Source organism: Mesocricetus auratus, unplaced genomic scaffold, assembly GCF_017639785.1.
Source record: "Mesocricetus auratus isolate SY011 unplaced genomic scaffold, BCM_Maur_2.0 Super-Scaffold_100022, whole genome shotgun sequence".
Lineage (NCBI taxonomy): Eukaryota > Metazoa > Chordata > Mammalia > Rodentia > Cricetidae > Mesocricetus > Mesocricetus auratus.
This window is the reverse complement of record NW_024429203.1, coordinates 2,537,015-2,556,199: the sequence shown is the minus strand read 5'-3', so window position 1 is coordinate 2,556,199 and position 19,185 is coordinate 2,537,015. Positions and strand designations below refer to the sequence as shown.

Genomic DNA, 19,185 nt, shown 5'->3' with positions numbered 1-19,185 from the left:
TGGAGTTACAGACAGTTGTGAACTGACACATGGATACTGAGAATTGAACCCGGGTCTTCTGGAAGAGCAGCCAGTGCTGTTAACCATTGAGCCATCTCAGTTCCCATAATTGATCTCTTAACAGAAACTCTGAACTCCAGAAAGTATAATCTTTGTTGTTTTAAGCCCTGAAAATACAAACTGCCAATTGAGATTATTCTATGAGACAAAGTCTAAAATCGGAGAATGTCATGAATTTCTGTGACAAGCATAAATGGAATCACTCCATGCATACTAAAGCCACTATTACAGAAGAAAATTTAAAACAAAGCAACAAAATTCTGTTTGTAAAGGCAAGCCACAAGCAATATTTCTCACAAAACACAAAACACCATTCCCAGAAAGCGCCATGGAGGGCCCTGCTGTTCCTTATCAAAGCAAGTACACTAACTGAGCCACAGTAACAGCCCTTCCCAATCTTTGTTGCACCGGGCACACAGAATATTTGATGACATCTAAGTCCTAAATGCAGCTAGTGGGAGGGTTTCCATGTTTTACATATGAAAGAGGCATGACATTCTGATAATAGAGAGACAGCACAGGTAGAAGGTGAAAGGGGACCTACAGCTAAGAAATGGGTGAGCGTTTTACTGCCATGTGTTTTAACAGTGCAGCAATACAACAGAGTGCCAGGACTTAGCACTGCAATGCCTCTTAGTGTTATTCTAATTCATTAGAGACTAGGGTGTGGAGCCTGGAGAAATGGCTCAGAAGTTAAGAGCACTGACTCCTCTTCCAGAGGACCTAGGTTCAATTCCCAGCACCCACATAGCAGCTCACTACTGTCTAACTCCAGTTCCAGGGGACCCAAACACTCTCACACAGAATATATTTAGACAAAACATCAGTATACATTAAATAAATAAACAAATCTTTTAAAAAAGACTAGCATGTGTGCAGTTATAAGATAGTATTTTAGAAGTTCAAACGTAAACTGCGTGGTTGTAGTGCACGCCTTTAATCCTAGCACTTGGGAGGCAGAGGCAGGTGAATCTCTGAGTTTCAGGCCAGCCTGGTCTACAAAGTAAGCTCCAGGACAACCAGTGCTATGCAGAGAAACCCTGTATCAAAAAACAAAACAAAAAAAATAGTTCAAATGTGATAAAAAAGGCACTATTTTACTTTTGTATTTGAATTGCATAAAGCTTTTGTCCAATTCATGGAAATTAAAATTTTCAATACTTTCAGGTGTCAACAAAATGAGTAGCCTGGTTGAGGCTGGCCAGAAAAATGGAGACAGACATTTCTGGCAAATTGAAATCAACAGCAATACATCAAGTGAAGAACTTGTTGAAGTAGGTAAAACTGACATGATCACAAACTTCTGATTGGGTTTACTTTCTCTGCCAGCTAAAGGATGGAAAGGCACAAAGGAAAGGAAGGAAGAAAGGAGGGAGGGAGGGAGGAAGGGAGGGAAGGAAGGAAGGAAGGAAGGAAGGAAGGAAGGAAGGAAGGGCAGGAAATGAAATAAGGGCAGCACCGAGTATCAAGGGACTCTCAGACAGCAGACAGACCACTGCTGAAAAATGGCTGTTATTAGCGGCGAAGAAACACACAGCAAGGCACACAGAGAAAGACTCCTGCAGAGCCAAGGAGGCCCCGGGAGCCTGAAGCCCAGCTTCTAGTTAAGGGCTTGGGGGCTTCAAGGATGTTTGAGCTGTCTCCCTCCCCTAATTTAGGGTTAGTCTATTTGAACAGAGTGGCTGATAGAACCATAGCATTGGTGTAAACATGTGCTGATCTGTCCTGAAACTTACTGGAGATCCATTTCCAAGGTGCCTTATTAGCAGCAGCAGAAGCCCACATGGCCTTTCTTTTAAGCTGCCAGGCATTTATCTCAGGTCAGGAAGGTGAGAAAGAAGCTCCCTTCCTTATTACCTTGTTATGGCTCCTCTCCCTATCTGCCCACTGACCGGGGACCTAACGCCAAGTCTCTCAAAATCATATTCCAACTTTGAACATGAAGAGTGGAAACTATCTTAGGATGTTTCTTCATGAATTTAATATATGGCAAGAAGAACTTCTCACTAGTGATCCTTGTGAGATACAGGCTACAAAAGAATCTGATCGTTTTAAAGTAATTGAAACCCTTCACTTACCCTGAGCCTCTGAATATCCATCAAGACAGTTAATCATGCCATTTTGAATCATGAAAAACCTACAAAGGCAGGGTTATTAACACACTTTTCATTGCTATGAAGTGAAAATCCAATGAGCTCAATGAGTATAGGAAATTCTTTGATGAGGCATGATTTATTCAAGTCGTGGCACAGATTTGGATGTAAAATTTCTAATGGAATGTATGTGAGATAATATCCTTTACCTAAAGAGAAATATTTCAGTGTAGCAATTGTTAGAAATGTCATTAGGAAATCATGATAAACAAAACATCATAGCAAATTCAAAGGGCTGTCCCTGTGAATATGAGGAATTTAACAAATTCTTCTGTCTTAAGGCAGAACTAAAGATTCATGAAGAAATCCACCGAGGGACAAAGTCCTATGAATGTGAAGTATGTTTGGAAGCATTTTACCTGAAGTCACAGTATAGCACAAATCAGAGCTATCACACATGTGAAAATCCGTATGAATGTAAGGAATGTCGACAAGCTTTCTACTCTAAGTCTACCTTCAGTCAATATCGGAGGCTCGAGAGAGGTGAGAAACCCCATGCGTGTATAGAATGTGGGAAAACCTTCTACTGCAAGTCACACCTCACTGTACATCAGAGAACTCACACAGGTGAGAAGCCTTACGAATGTAAAGAATGCAGGAAAGCGTTCTACAGCAAGTCACAGCTCAATGTACACCTGAGAATTCACACAGGGGAGAAGCCTTATGAATGCAAAGACTGCAGAAAAGCTTTCTACCGAAATTCTGACCTCACTGTGCATCAGAGAACTCACACAGGTGAGAAGCCCTATGAATGTCAAGTGTGCAGGAAGGCGTTCTACTGTAACTCACAGCTCACTGTACATCACAGGACGCACACAGGAGAGAAGCCCTATGAATGTCAGGTATGCAACAAAGCGTTCTACTGCAAGTCACAACTCGCCGTTCATCACAGGACTCACACAGGCGAGAAGCCCTATGAATGTAAAGAATGCAGGAAGGCGTTCCAGTGCAGGTCAGACCTCACTCGACATCGGAGAACTCATACCGGCGAGAGACCGTATGAATGCAACGAGTGCAGGAAAGCTTTCTATCGCAAGTCAGACCTCACTGTACATCAGAGGACTCACACAGGCGAGAAGCCCTATGAATGTAAAGAATGCAGGAAGGCGTTCTACTGCAACTCGCAGCTCACTGTACATCAAAGACATCACACAGGCGAGAAGCCTTATGAATGTAAAGACTGTGGGAAAGCCTTTCAGTGCAAGTATGAACTCACTCGACATCAGAGAACACACACAGGTGAGAAACCTTATGCATGTCTAGAATGCAAGAAAGCTTTTTACACCAAGTCAGATCTCACGCGACATCTGAAAACACACGCAGGGGACAAGCCCTGAATATAAAGGGTAAAGCTTGACACAATAAGTCAGTCTTTCACTGGCATCAGAGAACACATATGAAACTTTTTACCATAAAATTAGCCCTTAGTTAATATCAGAGAATTCATACAGATGCAAAAATAGCCATGGAAATAAAGAAAGCTCTCTATTTTAACTCATCTCTGTGTACAGACCAATAAATTTAGGGAATGTAAGAAACTTCATGTGGTCAAATCTCATCTGACATCATGTAGTATATACAGGTGAATGACCCTTTGAATATAAAGAACATAGAACAAGTTTTTTTAAAACCATTAAGTGCATTTAATGGGCAGGGACCTCATACAGGTAGACTTTATCAGTATGTATAACACAAAAAAATTTTGATACCTAAGTCAGACCTCAGACTACATCAAAACCATCATAAAGGTGCAGTTGTATACAACAAGTGATTAGCCAGGTATAGGTTTTCATCCTGAACCATGTGGGTGATTTGGCAGAGACTCATTTGGACTTGATTTTTAACAGCATAGCAAGACACCAAACCGAAAGACTGGGAGAGCCGGTATAATGGTGCACACTTTAATCCTAGCACTCAGGAGGCAGCAACATATGGATCACTGTGAGTTTGAGGCTAGCCTGGTCAACATATTGTGTTCTGGGCCAGCTACGTCTATACAGTGAAATCCTGTCACAAAAAAGTGAGCAAATCTTAAATGACAGTAGATGCCATATTGTTGTTGAACCATAAGAAAGTAAAGAATGTCAGAAAAAATTTTAAATAGTACTTGAAACTTAACTGGCATCACAAACACAACGAGAAGATAATAAAGCATGAGAGTGACACAGGAGTATAGATGCCACATCTCATGTGGCTTTTCATCAGTTTGGTAATGTCAGTATTGAGCTGTATACAGACACTCTAGAAACCCCACCAAGCTGCAGACTATAGGAGCTGCACTCACATGTTAGCAAGCAAGACATCGAGTGTGAATGTGAGAACATGTTTGAATTTAAAACTGGTTGAGCTGGGGACGTGGCTCAGTCACAGTGCACCTAGGAGCAATGCATTTCCTCTTCTTTTGTACCTGAGACTGCTTACCTATCACCCAGACTTTCAGCATTCATGGACACCAATCAAGTTTTAGAAAGTATAAGCAGTTATAAAACAGTTGTAACAAACTGACCATGCATTAAGTTGAGCACTGTCAGTGTAACCACACCGTTTTCAGCAAGACAGTCTGTAGATATTCAGGCCAGGCTGACTGAATTCTTTGTATCCTGTCCTGCTCTCGTATTCATGATCATGATGCCTCATTCTCGTAGGAGCTTTGATTAGAGGAACGGTCTTCCATGCAACTATATATTCCTTTAATATGTGAAAATTTTTTAGGTAAAACTTCAACATTTTTACACATCATAAATTTGGGGAAGAAAATCTCAGTTTATATAACTTGCACATTTATTTCCAGATAGAACTGTTTGATATGATATTGGAAACTATGCACTCAACTGTATACTACCAAATAAACACAATGATATTTCCAGCCAGTGTATATTAAGCTTTTTCTTTGGGCATTGATTGTTCTTATAACTAGATTTTGGTACTAGTGAATGAGTGAGGTAAACAAAGACCAGCAATGCTGATAAGCGTGTGGTAGCACACAATTACTTCTTACAACATCCATTTTTTCCTGTATTTCGTGTTAAAAATTTGCCTGTAGAATACTCAGCATGAAGCTGGGCGTTGGTGGCGCATGCCTTTAATCCCAGCACTCGGGAGGCAGAGGCAGGCGGGTCTCTGTGAGTTCGAGGCCAGCCTGGTCTGCAGAGCGAGTTCCAGGACAGGCTCCAAAACAATACAGAGAAACCCTGTCTCGAAACAAACAAACAAACAAACAAACAAAAAAAAGAATACTCAGCATGACAGTATAGGAAATATGTATGCTTCATATAAGAAATAATACAGTAGGAAAATGGAAGTGGTAGGATACATGCCTTTGCATGTATGTAGTCTTGATTGGAATTGTCAATATACATAGATACATAGGTGAGTTAGATGATAGATAGATAGATAGATAGATAGATAGATAGATAGATAGATAGATATCGTGACTCTATTCATTGTCTTTCCATTGTTGTGACTATCAGCAGAAACAAATTAAGATTAAAGTGTAGTTGTTTTGGATTGTGGTTTCAAAGGATTTTGTTAATGGTTACTTTGCCAAAACCAGTGTGAATGGTGACAGGCAGGTATGGTACAAGACTTTCCTTGCATCATGACAGGAAATGGACCATATATTTCATGTTCCAAAGCATGACTCTAATGACATAAATTCAACTTAACACTACCTCCTAACGTTTGCATCACCTCCAAAACCAATGTCCACATTTAACTTCAAATTCTGTGGGAGAAATTTCATGTCAAAACCAAAATACACTAAAAATATGCACCTTTAATTAAATTCTATTATGCCTTTACATTTTGCTGTTTTCTTTATTCCTACATATCTAAATGTACATGAACACTGTTATAAAACTATCCCATAGGTGAGAGTATTTGTTTCTAATGTGTTAGCAAAACAAAGCCAGTGTGGCTAACAGAAGCATTTTTTAACTGTGATTAAACATTTTAAGTGAAAATAGATTTTTTTAAGCATACCATGTATGTGGATTGTGGTTCCCACTCCCCTAACTCCTCCAATATTCTCCCATTCTCCCAAATCCACATCCTTTCCTGCTCTCAGTAGAAAAGAAACAGGCATCTTAAAACTGAAAAAGTAATAAAGTTACAATAAGAAGCTGTATACGAGAACAAATGAGCAGAAAAAACAGCAAAGAAAGAGCATATGAAACACAAAGAAAGAGCATATGAAACACATAGGTGCAGCGATACACACATTGGCACACCAATCCCTAAACCACAGAAATACAGAACACAATGTTCCCAGCTGTCTACTTAGTCAGAATTGTTGGCATCAGCAGTTCTCATTTCTCCCTATTGAATGCTCACTCTGCAATTATTTCCCCTTTGTTCCTTATTCTTTGTGTGTCCCGTAGGACAAAAACAATGTTAATAGTACATTTACCAAATGTTATTCTCTGAAGACTATATACATTTCCTTTCCTAGTGTAGACCTCTCAGGGTATGCCTTGAACAAAAGAGGTAAAATGTCATGTTGATGTAAAATTTTAAAAATGATGTATTCTGCCTCTGAGTGATATTATATGGCATGTATATGCATGCATATATGTGACATAATCCCTAATGTTTCTAAAGAGGTATGTATTTTGAAAGAGGTGTCATTAAATGTGTCATTGGAAGTGGCAACTTAATTGAAATGCATTGGATATTAAATGTTATATGGGAAACCCTGTGCAGCAATGATGATGCCCATGATGATTTACAAATTTGCCCCTTATTTCTGGAGACTGAAGTGCCTCAGGGTGTTTATCTATAAAAAAAAAGTTCTCATTGTAGTCAGTCCTGGTTTTGTCACACAGGTATGCATGAAGTTATTTGGTGATTTATCTTAATTGAGTCTTTATGTCTATATTATGCCAGTGTTTCCTCAAAAGGCCTTTTAGAACTATGTGAGTGTGTCTATTGACACACTGGCATGGTTATTCAGCAAGTGTGGGAATACTTCCAAAAAGAAATACACAACAGAGATCCTGGTTAGAGTGTGTGTGTGTGTGTGTGTGTGTGTGTGTGTGTGTGTGTGTGTGTGTATGTTTGATATTGTGTCCTCATGTGAAATGTCTGAGATTGTCAGGGAGGAGAATTTGTTACTGAAGGTCCAGTGACCTCATGTATTGGTTACTTTTTTTTCTGTTTTTGGTTTTTCCAGATAGGGTATCTGTTGGGGAAATCCTGTGCATTTGTCAATAAAGCACTGTCTGGCCAATAGGGAATCTAGATAGGAGGGACTAGGAGTCCAGGAGGACTCTGGGAAGGAGAAACACAAGGGATTCAAGATGTAACCTCCATGGGGTAGGAAGCCCAGAACGTCTCTGGTAAGAGAAATACATAGATTAACAATTATGGGGTAATTACTTAAGTCAGGGCTAGCCAGAAAGAAACAAGCAAGGCCAACAGCTTCATAATTAATACAGCATCTTGTGTGTTATTTGGGGACTACAATGCGGCAGAGCCCAGGCGACTGGCGGGGGATAAACCAAAGCGGCTACCAAGGAAAAAGCTTCACTTTACAAAAGGTATCTCTGTATAGCTTTGGACCCTGTCATTCTGTAGACTAGGCTGGTCTTGAACTCATAGAGATCTGCCTGACTCTGCCTCCCCCTACTGAGTGCTGGGTGTGTGCCACCATATACCATGAACAAGACGATTTATGGAAGAAATTGTTCATTTTGACTTAGAGCCTGTTATGTCAGGGTGGAATAGCACGGCAGCTGAAATAGGATGCTGAAAGTTCACATCTTGAACCGCGAGCATGAAGCAGAGACGGCAAACTGGAAATGGTGAAGGTCTCTCTCAAGCCTGCCTCCAGCGACACACTTCCTTCACAAAGTTCACACTTCCTAAATCCTCCTCCACACAGTACCACCAACTGGGGGCCAAGTGTCCAAGTACATGAGCTCATAAGGGACATTCTCATTCAAATCACCACACCTCCATTGCATGAACTTCACTCTGAGGACTGCTATATTGAACTTCACTCTGGGGACTGCTATATTGCACCAGCCAAATCCTGTTAATTGCACCTAAATCTCAAATGCAAAGACGTATATTGATGCATGATACAGAAGTAGCATCTATTTTATGGGAAAACAGTGAACAGAATAGTTAGTTCATCATGCTCAATTCAGAGTTAATTGTAGAGCAAAAACCATTTCTTTAAAGCATATTGTATGAGGACAATATTAAACTACTGTGGTGGCACAGTTCTATTCACAACTCAGTGAATGTATACCTCTATTCACCTATCCACAGTAGAAAAATCAACATGTAATGGAATGCCATGCACAGTATCTGTTGTAAATGCTCTGTTCTCTCTATTGGTTTTGGAAGGAAGACAAAGTATAGAAAGTAGTAATTGAAATGTGAATGTGGATTGAAATTACAAATGGCTGCACAATCCCCTTGAACTAGGCAGACTGTTGTAGCCAGGTGTGGTGGCACTAATGAAGCCAAGGCAAGTAAGTCAGAGAAGCATGACATGACCCTGTCTTGAAAAGCACCAGCAATAAAAGAAGCGAGGAAAGGAAGGCACACCGAGAACTACAAATACTGACCCCAGCAGCTGCTGGCAAAGACATGGGAACGGTATGATGAGAACAGGTCCCAGGCTCAGGAGAAGAGATGGTCAGGAAGGAGAATACCCAGAGATCTACAGCGCGGACAATACCCAGAGATCCACAGCGTGGACACTTTTAAGTGTGTGTTTCAAACCAGCCCATTGTGATCACTTTCAATTTCCCAGCACAATAAATAATTAATGTTTGAGATAGTGGATGCTATAATTTGTACAAAGAAATCTTTAAAATGCTACAAGGATAATTTTATAGTAAAAAATTTAGAGATTCCCTGGGAATATGAAAGGCTTAGGAAGTAAGTGAAAATAAGAATAATGTGGAGATCGTGTGCTTGTCCCCAAAGCACAACCACAGTCCCAGCTTGGCAGTTGCACCTGGAAATGCATTGTTGGAGCAAATGCGCAGCAGGCGAACACTGAATGTGTCTGAAAATGATTCTTGTGAAATAGAGTTGATAATGAAATTAGTGTAGAATAATGATTCTTGTGAAATAGAGTTGATATTTAAATTAATGTAGAATAATGAAATATACAATTAAATTTAAAGTCTATTCATATTTAATGAAAAATAATTTTCAGAAGTTCTTAGTACTTTTTGAAAAAAAAAGTAAAGGATGGATTGAGACTATAAAGCTCATTAAATGCTACTAGTTCTATCTCCATGATTTTTTTAACCTTAAACATGTCTCTTTATTTTTTTGAAAATAGATTTTTTTGCACATACTATGTTTGGATTATGGTTCCCCTTCCTCCAGTCCCTTCCCACCCTCCCAAACCCACGTCCTTTTTTGCTCTCTCATTAGAAAACAAACAGGCTTGAAGTTTTTGTCACACAAGTCTTTCACTTGCTTGGTTAGGGTTAACTCAGGAAGTTTTATATTATCTGAGGCTATTGTGAAGGGTGTTGTTTCCCCCGATTTCTTCCTCAGTCCGTTTGCCATTTGTATAGATGAGGGCTACCCTAAGGCCCATTTATACCACTCTTGGGCATATACCCAAAAGACTCTGCTACAAGGACACCTGCTCAACTGTGTTCATACTGGCTTTATTTATAATGTCAGAAACTGGAAACAACTTAGATGGCTCTCAACAAAGAATGGATAAATAAATGTAGTACATTTACCCAATGAAGTACTACTGAAAGACCTGAAGTAAGCGGGCTTCAGGCTGAATACCCCAGTGACGTCCCGAGCTCAATAACCAGACCGTTGGATGCAACCGCAAAAGGTTTTTAATTTTTACACAGGCGTCTGTGGGCGATTCAGCAGCTCGGCTAACTGAACGCGCCAGGCCTTAGGACAGCTTTCTTTTTATATACATAATTTTGGCAAGCAAAGTAATAGTGGTATTGTAAGGAGTGGAGCTACTGCAGGTGCAGATCTGGTCAAGCAATAGGGGACTGTCAGAAGTGCGGGCATAACTCATCCTCCCTGGAGAAGCCACAAGGTCAGATGTACACTTACCTCTACAGCCTGCCGGTTTCCTTCCTTAGCACTCTGGACCCCATGTTCTTTCTAATCAGACCTTGTTCCCTGCCTAGGGGAAAAGACCTTGGGGCATTTTCCACTGAGGCGACCTTCTCAAAAAGGGGGGGGGTGGATTGAGGTTTTTCATTCCCCCATTTCTTTTTGTGAAGTTTTAATCCTAAAATTTATGGTCCCTCTTGTTGTTTAAGAGCTTGGTACTGCTGTGTGCGAACCAGGGCCTGGGTGATAGACATTATAAAGCAATTTAAAACACAGGAGTCAAAAGTAAGTATTAGGAACAAAACATCCAGGGGACCCAGCCAGGGGGACCTAATGAACCAGCGCAGCCGCTCCAGTGCAGGCTCTCTCTTGTACCTTAATGGGGTTTCCTTATTAACTTGTTTAAGAACTTTAGGAGGGGGATAATACACACGGGGTATACACAGGGAAGCAAGCCGACTAGAACATAAGTATTTAGGACTTGGGTGTGTACACAGGGTATCATTCCAGTACTACATGCCCACCAGAGCCCGATTCAGGGACCAGGTTAAAGAGCCTCTGGCCCTTTAAGGAAGCCTGGGGGGGGGGGAGGAATCAGGGTAGGTCTTCCGGGTTTTCTTGGTGCTGGCTCCCAGGCCTCAGTGTCATCAGCAGCACCTGTATGGTCCTTTCTAGCGTGGTTTCAAAGTTTTGGACTGGTGCCTCCTCACATAGACCTGGTTACCACTCTGGTGGGGATGGGCCTGGAAGGTGGTCCCTTTTCCCGGTATGCCGCTTCCAAAGACTTCCAAATCTGCTCCTGGACTATCTGCAAGGCTTGGAGGTGTGCCAGCACGAGTAGTGTGGGCACTCCACGGGAAGGCTGCATCCATCTCTTTGGGGAGTTAGGGGAAGGCCCCATCAGGACCTAGCATATTTGGCCGCGGAGGTGGTGCTGGGGTCTGTTTTCTGTCCGGAGCCGGAGCAGAGCGGTGTCTGATGGAGGTGGGCAGCAAGCGGCCCCCACATTCCCCTCCGCCCTGCTCTGCACCCTCCCAGCTATCTCCGAGCTCGCCTCCAATTTCCGCCCTGGGGGAGCCGCAGCTTGAACCAGGCCTGTGTCTGGAAGGCAGCCAGAGCAGGAGCTAGAGCTGGAGGAGCCCATCCAGAGGACAGAGAGGGGGAAGTTGGCATGGAGGGGAGAGGGACAGAAGGAGGGGATGGAGTAAAGGGGTGGCTGGGAGTGCTGGGTAGGAGGTCAGGATTTTGGTGAACAAATGGGCAGACCCACGGAGGTGGATTGCGGGTCAGGTCTTCCCAGGTGACAATGTAGCCAACCTGGTCAGGATTTTTGTGGAACTCTGTATTAAAAACTTTGTCCTTCACCTGCAAGATAACATTCAGGTTAAATGTGCCGTCCCGGAGCCAACCGACATTGAAAGTTGGCCACTCAGAACTGCAGAGTTTGCCATTTCTTTTTAACATCCATGGATTGGTTGTGTGCTCGAGCTAAGACGTCATTCCAATGGTCGAGTCAAATTTAAGGGGGTGGTTAGAGATTGTCCCATTTCAGAAAAATAATTTTCCCACAACATTAAAGGACAAACGATTATAACAGAGATGACACACAGTCAGCAGGCCAGACGCCACGTGGCACAGAACCGATCAGAGATCGGATTTACAGACCAACGGACGAGCATAGCCAGTCCTCCAATGGGGTGGCCTGTTCACCCCCGATACAGAGTGGGCCCCAAAAAACCTGACCCCAGACACCCTGGGACGTCTCCCAGGGTGGCAGCTCCAAGTGAGTATGGAATTCGTCAATTCCCTCACACGCCTCTCAGATTCAGATGTTTGCACACCAGACCAGAACAGTAAGACAGAAGAACAGACAGACAAGGGTACCCAATAGTCTCACCTCCCGACGTCTATAGGTTATTGAGTGGGGACACCAAATCTTGGTGGGACCTCCAAATGAAAGACCTGAAGTAAACAGGATTCAGGCTGAATACCCCAGTGACGTCCCGAGCTTAATAACCAGACAGTTGGGTGCAATCGCAAGAGGTTTTTAATTTTTTACACAGGCGTCTGTGGGCGATTCAGCAGCTCAGCTAACTGAACGCCCCCAGGCCCTAGGACAGCTTTCTTTTTATATACATAATTTTGGCAAGCAAAGTAATAGGGGTATTATTTTCACTACCCAGATGTTAAAAAATGGCATCGTGAAATTCACAAGGAAATGGATGGAACTAGACAAAAACATCCTTAGGAGGCAACCCAGACACAGAAAGACAAACAAAATAAGCACTTATATTTGGATATTTATTAGCTTTAAGTAAAGGATAGTCATGCTGCACTCCACAGACTCAGAGAGGTTAAGTGACAAGGCGGGGCACTTGGACCTTCCTGGGAAAGGGAAATAAAATAGATTATTCGGGTAGATATGGGCATAGGAACAGGAAGGATCACATTGGGGAAGGAGAGAGATGACTGGAATTGTCGGGGTGTAGACACTTAACGCAGTGACAGAAGAGAATCTCTGGGACTTACTAGCCAGCATATTTAGCTGAAATGGTGAGCTCCAGATTCAGTGAGAGACCCTGTCTCAAAATATAAGGTGCAGAGTAGTTGAGGACAATGCACAACATTGACCTCTGGTATGTATACACATGCATACACTACACAATACATAAAATCACTACTGCTTTAGAAGTGAAGTCTGTAGAACATCCAACATTTTAAGTTTGTACAGCATAGCTATGGAGCATTGGAAATGTGGTATAGATGTGCTCTTAGTACACAATGAGTATTAGACATTCTTCTATGGAAAAAAAATGACTGTGTGCCACTTCAATAATTTTACTGTTTGTGATGGTGAAGGTTTTTTTTTGGAAGTTTTCATAAAAATAGTATTTTTAGCCGGGCGTTGGTGGTGCACGCCTTTAATGCCAGCACTCGGGAGGCAGAGGCAGGTGGATCTCTGTGAGTTCGAGGCCAGCCTGGTCTACAAGAGCTAGTTCCAGGACAGCCTCCAAAGCCACAGAGAAACCCTGTCTCGAAAAACCAAAAAAAAAAAAAAAATAGTATTTTTAACTGAAACCCAATGTTGCTACTTGGAAACTACAAGATGCTCCCACCACATACACACATAACATAATAGGCAGAGCATGGTATTTATGTTGTGAAAATACCACATAAACTTAGGGCTATGATGACTCATCAGATAAAGGCATTTACCACCAAGCTTGATGATCTGAGTTCCATTCTCAGGTCCCACATTCACAGGCAAGAACACACAAATTGTCAAATGTCCACATGTACACCAAGACATACACAACTGTAAAAGCCAAAAACTTAACATCAAACACACAAGAATACCCTTTCTAATTTGGAACCAGATTTTTTAAAAAATTGTGAGTCCTCAAATATATATTAAAGTGTGATCATTTTTAAGGTAAGTGACTACAAGTTAAGATGAGTTCATCAGAGTGGCCTGTTATATAATGAAATATTGAAGAGATGTTCCTCTTTTCTTAGAATGGGTCACTTGTTCCCCCTGAGTTTTCCAAATGTTTGGGAAGTATACAGTTCTATAACTGTAACTGACTTGGCAGAAATGAATATTCTACAGAGACACCTGTGTTCCTCAGTTTGACTATCAGATTATTGAAACAACACCAAGAAACTAGAATTACCCACCCAGGAATTTCATGCAGGGAGAAAGAAAATGCTGAAAAGCTGTCAAAACTCAGTATTCATATCACAAAAGGTGAACTGTAAACTATACTCTAATTAGTATTGGTACTGTGACTGTAGTAGATTGTAGTGGGGAAGCATGCCTCTCAGATTTTACACAGTGCTGGCCACTTGTCAGATCACCTTGCCAGAGAGAGACAACATCAGACAAATAACAGGTCAGTGGTGTTGGGCCCCAGCCCCACGGGTTCTCTGTGAGTTGTTGGTCAGCCTACAAGTGCATCCTGTTTTACAGTCCAAGTGCTTCCTGTTTTCTAGTCCTGGCTTCCTGCCCCGGCCTTGCCCCACTGACATCAACATCTAGCAGGAGAAAAACAGGATCTCTTCCACCTGGGGTTTTCCTACTGTGCTGTAAGCCTGTATATAAGGCTGCTCCCTCTTTACAAGAGAGAGACCTCTTAGCACTCGCAATAATGGCATACACACACACATCCTCCCTCTATCCCTCCCTCTCTCCCTCTCTCTCTCTCTCTCTCTCTCTCTCTCTCTCTCTCTCTCCTGGCAATAAAGGCAGCTGGATGTCTTGTCTTTCTTGTCCTGATACCTTGGACTTGCTTGTGGCCTGGGTGCCACAATTGGAGGTCCCATCGAGATCCAGAGAGACTTGGAAAGACTGGGAAAGATCGGAAAAGAAAGAAGACTCGGGAGAGGAGAGACTCGAGAAAGAAAAGATTTGAAAACATGTACCTCAACTTGTAACAGTAAAATTGAATGGTTAAATCTCCAGACTTATGCCTGAGAGATCACCTTCTAAGGAGGTTTATTGAATTTATCTCCAGCCTTTGCCCGATCCACTGAGGTCGGGAAAGTAAGGGGAAAACTGAGAGATCGCCCTCAGTTGAAGGGTGGATTGAATTAATCTCCAGTCTTTCGCCTGATTCACTGAGGTCAAGAAAGTAAAGGAGATAACTGAGAGATCGCCCTCGAAGGCTGGCCAGCCAGTAAGGCTATGAGGATGTATTGGAAAGGGGTACCAAGTTAAATCTCCAGCCTTTCGCCTGATCCACTGAGGTCGGGAAAGAAAAGGGGAACCTGAGAGATCACCCTCGAAGGCTGGCTAGCATGTAAGACTTGTGAGGGAGTATTTGGAAAATAGGTACCTCAGTTTCTAAGGCTGTGTTGATAGAACAGTTAGTAGAATTGTTAAAGAGGCAAGGTACCAGCATTAAGCGAAAGACAGCTTTATCCTTCCCTCCTCACCTTTGCTGGCCATCAGGATGAGCAGAGAGCAGAGAGTGGGGAGTGGGGTGGGGGGTGGGAGGGTAGGGGGGGAGTGGAGTGTAACAACTCCGCTCTGCCAAGGGAAGATTTCCTGGGCGACTGTTACAGCCCTGCTCGCTCTGCTCTGTTCTGCCCAGGGTCACCTCTGCTCCGTTGCTGCCGCAAAAGAAGATCTTCACCCAAAGCTCATCTAAGGGGTTTATTGGAAGGAAGCAGCTGGACCAGCCAAGCTGAACAGACACAGGGTTTATATAGGGATCCTTGGGGACGGGGAAGTTTTTCCAGGGTAGGGATTGGTCCTATTTCAGTGCTGAGCTCAGATTGGCTAGAGCTCTGCTCGAGGATTGGTTATTTTTCTGCACAGGATTAAGGTCAGATTTGGCTCTGGTTTCAGGGCCAAAGTGTGTTTCTTTCTCTGGTTCTTTTTAGCCTTTTGGCTTCAATTTTAGGGCCAGAGTGCATTTCTTTCACTGACTCAGGTTCCAGGGACAAAGTCTGGTCCTTTGGCACTGTTTTCAGGGTCAGGGTACATTTCTTTGGTTCTGGTTGCAGGGCCAAAGTATGTTTCTTTGGCTCTGCTCAGGGTGTGTTTTTTTGAGTGGCCCCTTTTCCCTACAGTGGATACAGGCCTGACCTTTAGCGAGAAAAAGTTTCAAGATAGTTTTGTGTTTGATATCAAGACCAGTAAGCGCACCTTTCACCTGGTGGCTGAGACAAAGGCCGACATGAATAAGTGGATCCAGAGCATCTGCCAGGTCTGTGGCTTCAAAAGGAAGTCCTCAGCCCCTTTACACTCTGGCCAGCCCACTTTTGAGCCCCCTGTGTCAAGCCACATCCAGCCTGCCTTGTCCACCAGCACACCTCAGGGGTATCTCTACTTACACCAGTGCACAAGCCAAAAGACAAAAAACGGAGGAATGCCAGCTTCTCTCAGGGTACTCAGCAGAAGAGTGATACAGCCATACGAAAGCTTGCCCAGGGCAGTGGACACTATCAATGGAGTCAGCAGACAAGTCTATGGCTTTTATAGCCTTCCCAAGCCAAGCCAACACAATATAAAATTCAAGGACAGGACAGTACTTACGACCTCCCCTGTAGGCTGGCTTCACATAGCCACACCAAGGGCAGCCTCACAGGGTCTGAGACAGATAATGAGGATGCGTACACCTTCAAGACACCCAGCAACACCCTGTGTTGGGAATTTGGAAACCTCCTAGTGGACAATATGGAGGTTCCAACCACCCCACTCTTAGCCTACCAGATCCCTAGAACATTCACACTGGACACAATGGCCACTCCTGAAGACTCAGCCATAGCTCCCCCACCCCGGCCCCCCAAACCAAGTTATGCAAGTCAGACAAAAGCACCTAGGTGGGGCAGCCCCCAGCAAAGACCTCCAGTCAGCAAAAATAACAGCTCTGTAGCTGCTGCTATCCCCAGGCACAAAACCCTCCCTGCAATGCTCAACAAGCAACTCCACTGAGCTTTTTCCTTTGAGACTTGCAAGTACCCAACACGAGGCAGAGAGAGTGACAGCTGGTCGGCTGAATCTCGAGGGAAAACTATCGTAGGTCGATCAGACAGTGCCAGCTCTGACGATAACTATGTGCCCATGAGCCCAGGGCCCCATCACTTTGACCCACTAGGTTACCCATCCACAGCCCTTCCTATTCATAGAAACCCCAACACAGGAAGTGAGAACCAGCCACCCCCAGTCAATCGCAACCTCAAGCCTTACTGGAAAGCAGAGCCAACATCCTTTGACCTGAGAAACAACGCTGTGATCGACGAGCTCCCTTTCAAGTCACCTGTCACCAAGTCTTGGTCCAGAGTCAACCACGCCTTTAACTCCAGCCTCTCCCAGTACTGCTGTCCCATCTCCACACAAAACATCACCAGCACAGACTCAGGAGACAGCGAGGAGAACTATGTCCCTAAGCAAAACCCAGTGTCTGCGTCCCCTGTCCCCAGTGGCACCAACAGCCCAGTTCCAAAGAAGAGTACTGGCAATGTGGATTACTTAGCCCTGGATTTCCAGCCAGGCTCCCTGAGCCCTCACTGCAAGCCATCCACATCATCTGTCACATTGGATGAGAAAGTAGATTATGTCCGAGTGGATAAAGAGAAGACACAGGCCCTACAGATCATCACACAGGAGTGGACAGATATGCGGCAGTCCTCAAAATCTTCCAAGGATGTCAAGGGCCATGAGATAGCTGCTCAGACTGGCTCTTCCTTGTCACCTCCTTCCCCATCCCTTCTGACATGAGCTGGACATGTTAAACCTTCCACCTCCCCTTGGAATACACCTACTTTTGTTATAAAGAAAAAATTAGGAAAATGGCGCCTGTTGCAGGATTTGAGAGTGGTCAGTAAAACTGTGATCATCAGAGGTGCCACACAACCGGGTTTGCTCACTCTGGTAGGAATTCTGAAAGACTGGTTTTTATTGGTTGTTGGTGTATGTTGGGGGAAGTCCTTTGTCAATAAAGCACTGTTGAGCCAATAGGAATCTAGATAGGTGGGACTAGGAGTCCAGGAGAACTCTGGGAAGGAGAAACACAAGAGAGTCGAGATGTAACGCCATGGGGTAGGAAGCCCGGAAACTTCTCCAGTAAGAGACATACTTAGATTAACAATTATGGGGTAATTACTTAAGTCAGAGCTAGCCAGTAAGAAACAAGCAAAGGCCAACAGCTTCATAATTAATATAGTCTCCTATTTATTTGGGACTGATGCGGCTCTAGAACCAGGCTGGCGGGAAGGCTTCTCTCAAGGAAAAGCTTCCTTTTACAGTGTACATCCTAATGATTGTATGATTTGCCTTTAGTGTGCCCTCCATTAGTTTTAAGGTAAGGCCTAAAAAAATTACTTTAAGGCTAGACAAATTAAAATCCTTGAATGGATATCCTGTGGGGGGTTCCTGATCCTGCTTTTTCCTGCACCCTTACTAAAGAAGGCAGAAATTGCCCTAAAACAATACAGCAAGCCTTAGATAGATTGCATCTTAGATCTTACTATTAGGGCATATAAGATAAGTTTGCAAATCTTTGTCAAAGGACCTGATATTATTGTTACCTTGCAACTCCTCTAAAATTACCTAGCTACAACAGAATATTGTTGATTGGAAATGGACACCTAGTGGGAAGACAGGAAATGCTGCTTCACTTCTTCAATGGGATCGAAAGCATGTCTGTTTAGCTCATATTTGGATTCCTCTATTGAGATCTCACCCTGATCCAAGCTCTTTGATGAAGTCTTGGGATTTTGTGGCATTCCCAAATAGTTGGAGGATGGACTAACAAACAGGGAAAGCAAGATGAGCATTGAGACTTTTTCTGCATCGCCACTGCCTTCCCCAGCAAGTGCACATCTTTTGCTCCTGAATGCTGGATGCAGGTAAAATGAGGCGGTGACCCCCAACCATCAAATTTTATTGCTACTTCACAACTGTAGTTTTACTACTGTTTTGAATGATAATGTAAATATCAGATGTAGGTGTCACAACACACAAGTTGAGATCCACTGGTTTAGACTGAAGTAAAAGTTTGTCTTGACTTAATGACATAATGTGACAGTACAATGGAATGAGTAAGAAGCATATTTATTTCCTTTTCTGATGAAACCCTTATGAAGGCGTTTACAAGCTCTACCTCACCAGCACTGTTCATAATCGGACACCCTCATTCAAAATACATTGAAGACACAGACACCTATGCAGTGTTATACTAGTCAAGGTATGACACACATAGAGGCCTGTCCCCTGCCTCCAGCAAGCTAGTCAAGTAAAGGTGTGGGTAATGTGATGAGAGGTGTAAGAAATGCATGAAATGAGATGGGGTGTGTGTAGGTCAAACCAAATTACAGATGATTGTTTTCAGTGTCAATAAAGTTATGTTCAAATAGTTTGAACCGGAAAAAAAAATGAATGCCCCTCATGTTTTATTGTTGTGGC

General features: G+C 43.2%; 1 protein-coding gene and 1 pseudogene across 4 annotated transcripts in view; both read left to right on the top strand.

Moving 5' to 3' along the window:
* The window catches only part of LOC101839667 (zinc finger protein 39), a 32,394-nt gene extending 27,315 nt beyond the window's left edge, over positions 1-5,079 (top strand). For 2 of the 4 annotated variants that reach the window (XM_013119444.3, XM_040729716.1), the window contains 2 exons: positions 1,228-1,334; positions 2,495-5,079. In XM_013119444.3, the coding sequence (XP_012974898.1) occupies positions 1,228-1,334; positions 2,495-3,550 (1,163 nt within the window). In that variant the 3' untranslated portion in view covers positions 3,551-5,079. Of the gene's footprint in view, positions 1-1,227; positions 1,339-2,494 lie in introns of all 4 variants that reach the window. The other 2 variants (XM_040729717.1, XM_040729718.1) reach the window with 2 other exon arrangements.
* A 2,907-nt stretch (positions 5,080-7,986) lies between these two features.
* Positions 7,987-17,499, top strand: LOC106021813 (annotated as a pseudogene).
* Positions 17,500-19,185: the final 1,686 nt, after the last annotated feature.